A 12,354-nucleotide genomic window follows, 5' to 3' on the forward strand; every position below is an offset into this window, starting at 1 on the left:
GAAAGTGAAGGCAACAGTGGTGCCCGTGGTCATCGGAGCACTCGGGGCAGGAACCCCCGAACTGGAAGAGTAGCTACAGCAGATCCCAGGACAAACCTCAGACATCTCGGTCCAGAAGAGGGCAGTCCTAGGAACAGCAAAGATACTGCACAGAACCCTCAAGCTCCCAGGCCTCTGGTAGAGGACCCGAGCTTGGATGGATGAGAGACCGCCCACGGAGGGCGAGGGGACAATTTTGTATACATATACAGTATATATATATTTATATATATATGTATTAGTGCTGGGCATGTTAACGTGTTAATCGAGCGTTAACGCAACGCTTAATTAACGCAACGCTTAATTAAAGCCGTTAACTTTTTTAATCGCGCATTAATTTTTTAAAAAATTTTTATTTTATTTTTTTTTCTGGCTGCTGGCTTTGATGACAGAAACATGGCGTCCGTGTCTCTCTTCCCTGCTGCAGCGGTGCGTCTGACGTGATCGGGAGAGAGCAGTTTTATTATTAAAGACACATTTTCTGTCTGGAACTTAAGAAAGAAGAACCGACGTTTCTCTTTGTCAAAATACATGGAGATGGACAGAACATTGTGATTTTTGGACGGAAAACTTTTTATATATTATTATTTTTTTTAATAAATACGGTTTTAATTTAAGCAAGACAGCAAAGATAAGACATGTTTTCTGACTTTGACCAACGTGCAGCATACATCGGGTCTTCTTCTGCCTCTGGTTCGGTGAATCTTGGTCGTAGCGAGATGAAACTTCCAGCTGTGGAATCTGTGAGATGTGAGCTTTCAGTAGAGGAGCCGTTTGTTCATGTTCAGTAAAAAAACAAACAAACAAAAAAAAAAACAAAAGCAGTATTAGCATGCTCTTAGGACTGTATGAGTGTTTATTGAAGTAGACTGTGTGAGATGATCTTTTGTGTGTGCGTGCAGAAGTTCAGTGTGCAGTTCTGTAGGACTGTGTCTCTGAGTGTGTGTGTATGAGGAGTTGAATGTAAACAGATGTGTGTGTGTTAGAGAGTGTGTGTGTCCATGGGTGAAACACTGACTAGAGAGAGAGTGCTTAGTGCTTGTGTGTGTGTGTGTATTTTAGAGCATATCAGAGAGTGTGTGACTGCCCTGTGTGGTAAAAGGGGGGAGGAAAGAGTAAAGCTTTAACTCTCTGGACTGATTTTTGGCCATGAATGAAGCTCTAGTGAATTTCTTTTATTTTTAAGAGTGGAACAAGGAGGGTCTCCTTTCTAGGGTGCCGTAGTCTTTGCTCTACCAAAAGGAGAGGAAGGTTATCCTTCCTTCTTAATGTTCAAGGGAAAAGCATCAGTGCTTCTCCATTTGTCTCATGTCCCTTCAGGAAAGTAGATGAGACATGATAAGTAGAATTCTGGTTGTTTAATTTTAAGAGCTTGGAGTTTTCCTCAATAGGTGTCATTGCAGAGGAGCAAAACCTGTAGAGGAAAATAAACATTAGAGGTATTTGTTGGAGAAAAGTTGCCTGTAGGAACATCCAAATTTCGTTAGAGATTTACTGATTTCTTTGATAATGTATATCTGACCTCATCCAAATTTTAAAATTCCTAAAGAAAACAGCTGATCATAACAGAGTAAATTGTTATGGAGAACTCTGTGATGATAGAGGTTTTTAGTCACAGAGGGAGTTCTCTAGATTTTAAAGGGGTCAATAGAGTGATAGTAGAATCACTCAGTGAGAAATATAGTAGATTTTTATAGAGGAGTGCAATTCATAAAAGAAGATAACTTGGAACCTGACTTAATTCAGTGGTCAGATTTTCATACAAACGTATGCAAACTGGGATATTATGGCTGTATGATGCTTAACTAGTAAATATAATCAGGGAATTTCAGAAGTTTGCAAAAAATAATTCAGCCTTAATGGGGAAAGAAAAAGTGAATAAAAAAAAGAAAGTGTGAAAATGACAGCAGTCGGCTATGAGGTTATTTGATGATCTATAGTCTGGGGGATTTATAATGAGAATTAAGAAGCTGAATTTAAATTGATAGAAGATCATCTCAAAAATAATCTAGCAAGATAATATCCATGAGGAGTGTGTGATTAGCAGAACACTTAAAAGAGAAAAAGGGGTTAATTGAGACTTATTTTTGCTTAGAGAATTATATCGGCCAGAGAGACAACTTAGACCACATTAATGAGGAGATAGTGGTTGCTTAAATAAATGTTTGAATGAAGGAAATTATAAGGAGCATTATAGCAAAGAGAAGTATGACTGTCTGATGTCACATGTTCAATAAGCAAGTGGCTTTAGTTCTTTAGTACTGAACATGAAGAGAAATGTTGCACAACAGTGCATAAAAAAGGGAATTTAAGAGGGTCTGAAGATGATTAATGACCTTTGCTTATTTTGTTTTATTAAAAAAAGAGTGGAAAAAAAGAAAAGAAGGTGAATTCTTGAATGAGGAATTATCTGTTGAGGATGAAGACTTGGTGAATTCATCATGTATTAAACTTTTTGCTTTTACTTTTGTTTATTTTGATGAGTGAGAGCTGGAGGAGGAGACGAGAAAAAGCTGAGCAAGTCTCACTGATGATCTTCATCCGTCCATCATGATGCTGAGGCTTCTCTGATGGGAAAACACAGCAGCTGGATCAAGTCTGATCAAGGCTAATATGATTTTATCCACAATTAGAAATTGAAACACGTATAGTTACACATAGAGTAGTTTATACACATGTAGACTCTTTACATACACACGATTTAGTTAATAACGTACAGCTGTTTATATATAGAGTATAAATAAGAGATGATGCATACACTTAGTGTGACAGAAAACTGACTGACCATTGAGAGCATTTTTGCTCGTTAGAGTGATATTGATGTGATGTATTATTTAAAGAGAGTTAAAATATTTAGGGAATTATTTTGCATGATGTATGTTGTGTATGAATCATAATGGTGATTTTTTTTTACAACAATGAAAGTTTGATTTCATTTGATGTGATTAAGTGTTTAACCTTTTATTTAGAAAAAAAAGCAAGAGAAAAGAAAAGCAACTGATGGTGACAATGCAGGAGTTTATAGATAACTTATCAATAGACTTACTGTGATTTATAAGAGCAAATTAGAAGACAATACCAGAGAAAGACATTAAGACCTCGAAGATGACTATGTTGGTTGATTTAGTCCTAAAGAATGATTTTCCTAGATTAAAGACATTATGAAGACTTCTGAGAAAGATCAGATGTTGGCTGGACTTTGAGCATCTGTGGACATTTAAACATTTGATGCAGAAGTGCGAGTGGTCGTCTACATGACAGAGCAGAGACAAAGAGAAACCGGACGAGTGGAGAGTGGACACTGTGGTTCTTCGGCTGTTTGACCAGGACGGACAAACAGAGACTGTTCATGTGCATCTGAGTGTGAAGGAAAACACGATGACACGTGTGGAGATGAAAAGGGAGAGATCTGGACGAGGCCAGAGCAGGAGACGACCGGTCATCAGATGAAAACTGGCCAGAGGAGAAAAGAGGAGCTATGAGATGACAGCTCTGAGAGCCCTGACAATGAGAGAGAGTGAAAGTTCGTCTCCATCAGAGAACTTTTCCAACAACATCCAGCAGAGGTGCAAAGAAGACGGCTGAGCAGCTTTGAGAGAGGAGGGAGCACAGTCTGGATGCTCTTCAGCTTTTCATACTGAGAGGAACCGACCAGTCAAGAGAGTCGATGTGCACAAAGATCACTGGCTAAAGAAACTGCAGATACAGATGATATATTCTTCCAGATGAGGTGCATCTGTGCGGAGAACACAGCTAGCTACAGGAGATGTGAGACGGCCTTGTTAAAGTCTGAGGAGGAGCTGCCATGGAGGACATTCTGCAGAAAGAGACAGTGTCTGTGAACGACTGGGAGCTGTTTGCTGCAAACAGAGTGTGGAGATCGGAGAGAGACAGCAGCTGATTATTCTGAAGCCATCACAAAAGAAGAAGTGAGAGTCTGTGTGTCAGGAGGACATCAAGTATGGAGAGACTTCACAGGAAAGGACGCAAAGCGGAATCAGAGGGATCTATCTTGTGTGAGGAGATCCAGAGGGTTCCAACCAGAGAGGAGCAGACAGAAGTGTCAGGACTGAGAAGCAAGACCAAGAGAGACTTTCTAAAGACCACATGGTGCTTCGAGAGGAGATGTTCCAGATGAGACTCTTAATATGATACACCTGAAGGACAATTAGTAAAAGAAGAGGCAAAGATCACTTCCAGGCTTAAAGAGAGTGAAGTCTGGATAAAAAAAGAGACTCTTAGAACAACATGGACACAAAAGAAAATAACATAAAATAAAAAAGAGAAAATAAATATGAGGAAAATAAAACCCTGAACAGGAGAATAAATTAAAGAGAAATAATAAAGGTCAAAGAAGTAATTAGCAGTAGTTTCTTTTAAACTGAAAGCACTAGATTCTAGTTTAGTTTACTATAAAGGTTTAAATTAATGAGTGTAAACGAGATTTTTTTAACTTGATCATCTTTAGGATGACAAATAAATTAGAGGGTGTTTAAACCATCTAGTGTTTTTAAATTAGTTTAAAATACAGAGAAAATATCAAACCTGAAAAGAGAAATTCTTTTAATTACTGATGAATTATTAGAAAAGAAGCATGAAGATGCTCAGTCGATTGTAGTTTTGGTGTCGAGAGAGAACACATGAGCAGGAGAGGTTGATGGTTGAAAATCCTCGAAAATGGATAAAATTGTGAAATTATTTCTAAAAAATAACAACTTTAAGCAAAAACCTAGGAGCCATTTTTGAGAAAAATTAATGATTCAAGTTTAAAAGATGCTCATTTTGAGTATTTAGTTATAGTTTGAGTTTTCTTTTCTATGAAGTTTTACAGTTTTTAGTTTGATTATATTAGTTTACTTAAATGTAAGAGACTTATAGTCAGATGGATGTAATCAGATTCTAACATTTTTTGAGTGATTTATTTTGGTAAGAGACTGTCTGGTGTTTTTTCTTTTCTCAGTGAGATACTGGGGGGAGAGCTGATTGTTGGAGAACACCAAGTGGACTCTCTAAAGAACCCTGAAAGCTGACACCATGATGGAGACATCTGTAGACTGAAACATCATCACCATATCAGTCTATCCATCTGGAGGTTTCAGAGTCATATATTTTTATTTGTTTTATTTTCTTTCAATACTTAATCATAAACTGTAATAATCTGAGTATTAAGTCTTATCATGATGTTGTGTGCTACTGCAGTGTATTAAGCTTAACTAGCACTCTGCTGATATTTAATTTTTTGTGGCTCTTATTATGTGAATACATGAGTGAGCTCGAGTGGTTCTATTTTTGTTTTGCGAGAGAATTGCAGGATTTAGATTCACATGGGCTTGATAGGTTACCAGCCTCCTTTAGGCGCTTTTAGGCGTTTTATGATTTCTTTTGTGTTTATTTCATGTAAGTCTTAGTTTTTTCTTATATAGTTTTGTTTTTTCGAGACTATTAATTTAAGTCTCGAATGAAGGAAATTAAGTATCTTATTCTCAACATTTCATAACAAGAATTACTTAAAAATACATAGATTAGGACGATACTTCATTGCAGCTGTAAGCAGACTGCGTTTTGCCTTAGAATCCATGCATGGACAGGCTTCTAGGCTTCTAGGAGTATCTAAACACAGCATTGTGTAAGACACAGTTACAGTAGATTGTTTCCTGATAAGGGTCTGTCTTAAAGGACTGTACTCTGCAACCTAAAGAAGTTCCCAGCACAGGATGTAACCACGAAATTCGGAGAAGAACACACAAACATCCTATATGTAAACATGTATCTGACCTCTGATTGGTCGATTCAGGACTGAGGAATGTTCTTTGTTTGAAAACTATATAACATCTGGTCTGGGGTTTTTCTACGACTGGCTTCAGAGACCTCACAGAGATGCATATCTGTTTACGATGTCACTTTTTCTAATAAACCATCATCATTTTTACATAAAGCTGATGTCCAGAGCTCTTCTTTTACCTGAAAGTATTTTCATCACATCACAAGCTTAAAGTAATTTACTACAAAGTAGTTTGATCCAGAGAAGAAGATCTTCATATGATGAAGTCCCTATATCACAGAAACGGCCATGAAGACACCAAGGACACCAAAGGGGAAACAACAGTACGGCACCGAGAGAGAACTTGTCCACCAGATGATGGATTCACAAAACTATAGAATGTTATTAAGGACAATAAACCACAGACTATTTCTCCACAACACCTGCTTCCACAAAATAAACCCCACCATGGCATCCAGAGTCAGGAAGTTCTCCACAACAGTTGTGTTTTCCAGTAAAAGGTTGCCTAGAATTATAAGAAGCTGAGTGCACATGTGGAAACTGGGCTGTTAAAAGATCTCTTGTTGTGTTTACTGAGATTCTACCATGAGCCTCTAAGCGGCTTCATGCTTGGACGTCATATTTCTAATAAGATGAGATTATCTTTGGACTTGGTCTTGTAGACACCTACTCTCTGGGGACCCAATTATTCTTTTTCTAGATTTTCAGAAGGAATTCGATACGATTAGATATAAACTCATATTTGACACCTTATCTTTGTCAAAGCAGTGAAAAAGCTTTGTAGAAATAAAAGTTTTATTAAACTCCTGTATGGAACATCTCAGAGATTGTTACGACCGATGGTAATAGGACTGATCACGAATGACGTCAAAATGCTATTTTTAGAACAGCGTACTGCGCAGGCGCCGCCGCCATATTGGATTCGGACAAACAACCTGTAGAGCGTGTATACTGTGTTTGTACGAGCAAAGTTGCATTCCGAATATCCGAATATTTCTTTAACAAAACCATTATGGTAACAACTAAACACTGCTGCTTCGGTGTCTGCCGAAGTGACTCGCGATATAGTGACCGTGAACATATGAAGGGAGTTTTTTTCATTCCATTTCCAAAGCCCGGAAGAGAACCAGAGAAATGCCAACGTTGGGTACGAGCTTGTAAACGGGAGGGATTCACAGAGAAAAATGTGACAAAGGATACATACATTTGCTCTTTGCATTTCCTCGGTGGAAAAGGGCCAACAATTGATGATCCAGACCCAATACCAGCAACAACAACATCTGGACAGGTAGGTTCTTTGCCTTTTCCGCGGCAGAATGGTCATTCATACAGTTCATGATATCCTTTTTCCGTAGCTGGTTGTCCAGACAATTGCCTATACGCACAGCTCCACTCTTTACTGAACTTAAGGCAACTTCTTGTCTTTCATTACTGGACGAACTATTATAACTATTATTAATTATAATGTCTCGGATTCAGATGAATTTGAGACATTAGTGAGATCCCACCTGTTAATCCCACTTCTCAAGTATTGCTCAAGTAGTTATCTCAACTCAACCTCCTTTGTCTCAATGATGTCTTTTCCCCTTTTTTGCTTACCTCTTGCTCCTATGGTAACCTTAGGAGAAGTAATTCAGCAACAAATGATCACAGAATGATACGAGTATGAGAAGCTCAAACTAGTCTCATGAGACAAGAATGAACAACAGATGATAAACTTTGCTTTACTGTGGGCAGTTGTCATGGAATCCAGTAGCTGAACACTCCACATTTTGTAACACAGGCTTTTTAGACCTTACCTCTCAAAGCCACCAAAGTATTAAGACTAATGGGCCACTATTTATTTTTCTTTGACCTGCCTGTCAGCTGGGTGTCAATAAAACAGGCCAAGCTTGCTCAGCCAATGTTCTATTGTCATGTTTTGTTTTGTGATTGTGTTTTTAAACCAAATGAGGTATTATCTTATAAAACTCATTTTCTGTTTCTAGGTGGAGAAAATAGCCCGCAAAAGGAAAGCTCCTACCCAAAGAAATGAGGCTGTTTCTGAAGCAAAGAGAAAGAGGAAAAGATTGACCCACAATAACACTCCATCGAGTAGCCACGAGACAGAACATGAATCGACTGATCTTCACATAAATGATGATACCACAGCTGCAACAGCCCTTCTGGACCTTTCTTCAGTTTCAGGTTGTGTGATATATTTTTTCAAAATTAAGAATAAAAATATATTTTTAATCTGTGTCTTTTCACACTATCAGGATGGAAATTTATTGTTTCAATTTATATTTTTCAGATCTTTCAGCTCAAATCATCACGGATAGCTTTGATAAGATGGACCAATCCTGTCAGACCGATGCTACATGTGATGAACTGATTAAGTTAAAACTGGAAAACAAGATTCAAAAAGATGAACTCTCAAAGTGCAGAGAGCAAGATGTAAATGCACAGCAGAAAAGCACTTTTTCTGTTGATGATGTCAGAAATGATGACAAGCAGGCAAAATTCTACACTGGTCTGACATGGCTTCAGTTCATGGCTCTCTGGAATTTCCTTGGACCCTCTACAGATAAGTTAACATATCACAAAAGCACATTAAGGTCAGAAATATCTCCAAGTAAAAGGCCAGGTGTCAAAAGAAAACTGGATCCCATTAATGAACTATTTCTTACCCTAATAAGACTGAGAACTGGCTTACTTCATCAGGATTTGGCATTTAGATTTGGAGTTTCTGTTAGATTAGTCTCAAAAATAGTCACCACTTGGATTCAGTTTATGTATCTTGAGTTTTCCACATTGAGAAAACAAATGTTTGCATCTCGAGAAATTGTTGCCAGAAATCTCCCTTCATGTTTTAAGAGATTCAAAGGGATTAGAACCATTATTGATTGTACTGAATTTTTTGTTGAACAAGCCTCTAATTTTGAGCAACAGGGTAATCTGTACTCATCGTATAAAAGTCATGGGACATATAAAGTTTTAGTAGGTGTGTCCCCCACTGGCGCTGTTATGTTTGTATCTGATGCATACGAAGGGTCGATCTCTGATGTTGAAATTGTAAAGCAAAGTGGATTTCTTGATAATCTTGAAGCTGGGGATCTTGTTCTAGCTGATCGGGGTTTCACAATAAGGGAAATTTTAGCAGAAAGGGGGGTTCACCTTAACATCCCACCATTTTTGAGTGGGAGAAAACGGCTCACGCCAGAGGAAGAAATTTACACTAAAAAGATAGCAAGAGTAAGAATCCATGTTGAAAGATGAATCGAGAGAATAAAAAAATTTAGATTGCTCAGTAAAGTTGTACCCCTGTCACTGCAGCCTGTATTTTCACAAATGGTTTTTGTTGCTGCCTGCTTAGTCAACTTTCAAGAACCACTTGTAACATAACAGGAAAGATGTTGAACGTGAGGTAGCAGTGAAGTTCTTGAATTAATTCATACATGAGCTGTTGAATTAACTACTCTGTCATGAAGTAATTAATTGTAATAGAAATGAAGTTCAAATAAAAACATTTCAGATGCATTTGTTTTTTTTATTGTGACTGATAATGTTCACTGTGGTCTTGGTTGAAGATCCTCATTTGCTGGACTTGACCCTCGCTGTAATGCAGCTTTGATGTTATACCATGCACCACCGTCTACAGCTGGATCAATTGGTAATTTTTGATCCACAGCATGCTGGCATCTGTACAAATACAATGCATGGAGTAATGTATTTATCTAATAATCAAACAGAACAATGTCTCTGAAAATAAATATATCTTGCCTTTGTATTTATAATTCATAAAGGAGCTATACCTGATATTATTTTAATATGTCTAAGAAGAATGGTTTTTACATAGTATATTATGTGGTATAAGGGGTAAGTCCATAAAACCGAATGAGTCATTGATTGCTAGGGATGTAAGGAAACAATCGAAAATTGATTTAAAATCAATTCAAACTGGTTTAAATGGAAATCGATGTAGAAAAAAGGAAAATTGATTTGCATGTAATGCATCAATGAAGATGACGTTCAAAACAAATCATCTTTTGTTCACAAAAAGATTTGTTTTCCATTCCTATCCATTTCCATAATAATTATATCACGTTTAGCTCCTTAACAAGTTAGGGTTGCACTGTCAGAGTTATGATGGGTAATAGGCTAGATTTAAAATAAATTCCTACTATAACATTCTTACTACATTTTGATGGCTAAAGTGTGTTTAGGTCTGCTGAAATGTGAAACACACTAGTTACACCGCATACAACACTAATAACTGAGCGAGAGCTAGCTTAAAAACAGCTTACCTTTCAACTAATAAAGCTTTCTTTCCGCTCACTTTGAGGCCTCTACATGTCAACCAACGTTTAAGTTCAACAACACTGTGTTTATTGATTGAACTGTACTGAAATGAAGCTCCCGGGACGTCTTTTTCTTCCAAAACTACACGTACACTCGGTGTCGCCATTGTAAGCTAACTCTTTGTTTGTCCGAACTCGCGCTGTTGCCGGAGCTCATGAATATTGATGAGTAAATGTGACGTCATTCGAGATCAGTGCTATTGAGCGAGTTTGAAAGCGTGTACGTTATGACGTCATAAGGGACAATAACCACTCCCCACAGAGCGATGGACCCGTCTACCGGCTCTCAAAGCCCGCCCTCTAAAAATCACCTAGCGCCCAGTGTTTATCCTTTTCGGCAACCCTCGTTAGCGGACATGGCTAAGCGACAGAAGCACTGTTTTGTTTGTGGCTGCATAAATGAACACGAAAACGTTTTTTTACTTCCATCCACTGAACCCACGAGGACTGAGTGGATTAATTTTATTTTTGGAGGAAATGTACCCGGAAAACTTCCAAAGGTTTTGCATGTCTGTGGCCAGCATTTCAAAGAGGACTGTTTCCACAACATGGGGGCATGGAAAGCAGGCTTCGCCAACCGTTTGAAGCTGAAGCCAGGTTCAATACCAACTGTCCGTGACACAGCTGGAGAGGTAAGAGCTGGCAGTTATTTTATCGTTTCGGCCTTATTAGTCTGATAGCTTGAAAATATATTAGCACTGTTGTAAATGTAGCCAAGTCACTGTTTCTACTGTTTGTATCCGGTGCCATTGTGCATCAGATTGGTGAGCGTAGCTAGCTGTGTTCTCCGTGCGTCACGGTTTGGGTCGGTAATGGGGGCTTCAGGAATGGGTTCCGGTGTTCCGGCGTTTGTTTATCCTTCACTACGCTGTAATCAGCGTCTAGTTACCGCTAAGGCCTAACCTGTCAATCACCTCATGACGGGCGATGCGATGGGCGGAGCCAACAGCTGAGCTGCTCCACCAGGGTTCCGCCCACCATAAACGGCACATTTCTGAAGCTGCTAAAAAGAGGGAGGTGAAGAGAAGCCGCTGCACTCAAACTGAGGGTCGATTTGTCCATACCATGGCGGAAATATTTCATTTAGATATTAATGAATGGTCTCAGATTGGGAATAAAGTGTATAATATGGGACCTTTAAGGTGGGGGGGGGGGTTTACCATTTATTACCATGTCATATATAAAAAAATATGGTTTTCTGCCTCTGGGTATCTATTAGAGGACAGAAATATAAGATTGGGTTTAACAGGGTTTTGAGCAAAGTTTTTACCATAAATTGAAGAAAATGACAAATATGTCACGTCAGGCTCTTTTTCTCCTCACTGTTTTTATCATCATTCTCATTCCTTCACTGTGAGACAAAACGATAAGTTCTGTACCTGAATTCATTCTCCAGGTAAAGACTGTTGCTGCTCGTGTTGTGTCATATTTAATAACCTAAAAGTTACCATGGAGGTCTGATATGAATCATTTCAGCTTATTTGTTTAAATGGAATAATAGTCTACATATGCATGTACCCCTGCAGCGCCCCCCACAGGATTCACTGTAGACACAAATAGTGGGACAGACTGAGGGAGCATGTCCTCCAACTCCTGCAACACAAGCCTCTATTCTATATATTAACAATACTGGGCTGACTTAGATGGTATAGTTCTTTGTCTTGTGGTTTTATTAGGACAACAGGAACACTGAAAATTCATAACATCTCAGCCAAAAAGACACTTGCAAAGTGACCAAAACCCTGCTTTGGAGCCAGTGGCACGCATCCTGTTTAGTCCACAGTGGATGTGACAGTGTTTGGTTTACTGCTGTTCCTCTTGAAGTCAACAAGCATCTCTTTGGTTTAGTTTGTGTTTAAGATGAGGTGACTGTTTCTGCACCATCTCAACTGGAAATCTGAGGTGTACGGAGAGAAATGGTGAGAGTAAAGTCCCTCGTCCAGTGCTGCTGACCTCCATCTCAGACACATAATCTCGCTCTTTGTTAGCCAGTCATAAATCCTGGTGGTTGTGGAGGTTCCACATGGAGTTTATGGAGCTTCTCACATGGCAGCTGAATTGTATTAAAAGCACTTGAGAAACCAAAGAACACGGTCTTCAAAGTGCTGCCTGATTGCTCCAGATGAGGGAGGGCTCTCTGGAGCAGGTAGACGATGACGTCTTCAACCCCAAGAACGTTATGATAAGAACACT

General features: G+C 38.7%; 1 protein-coding gene across 1 annotated transcript; it reads left to right on the forward strand.

The window, feature by feature from the left end:
* Positions 1 to 6,670: 6,670 nt before the first annotated feature.
* On the forward strand, positions 6,671 to 9,340 carry LOC121648970. The gene is made up of 3 exons (XM_041999493.1): positions 6,671 to 7,109; positions 7,810 to 8,008; positions 8,115 to 9,340. The coding sequence occupies exons 1-3, from the start codon at positions 6,834 to 6,836 to the stop codon at positions 9,077 to 9,079; spliced, it is 1,440 nt and encodes a 479-aa protein (XP_041855427.1). The 5' UTR covers positions 6,671 to 6,833; the 3' UTR covers positions 9,080 to 9,340.
* Positions 9,341 to 12,354: the final 3,014 nt, after the last annotated feature.

This window comes from Melanotaenia boesemani, chromosome 11, assembly GCF_017639745.1.
Source record: "Melanotaenia boesemani isolate fMelBoe1 chromosome 11, fMelBoe1.pri, whole genome shotgun sequence".
Classification (NCBI taxonomy): domain Eukaryota; kingdom Metazoa; phylum Chordata; class Actinopteri; order Atheriniformes; family Melanotaeniidae; genus Melanotaenia; species Melanotaenia boesemani.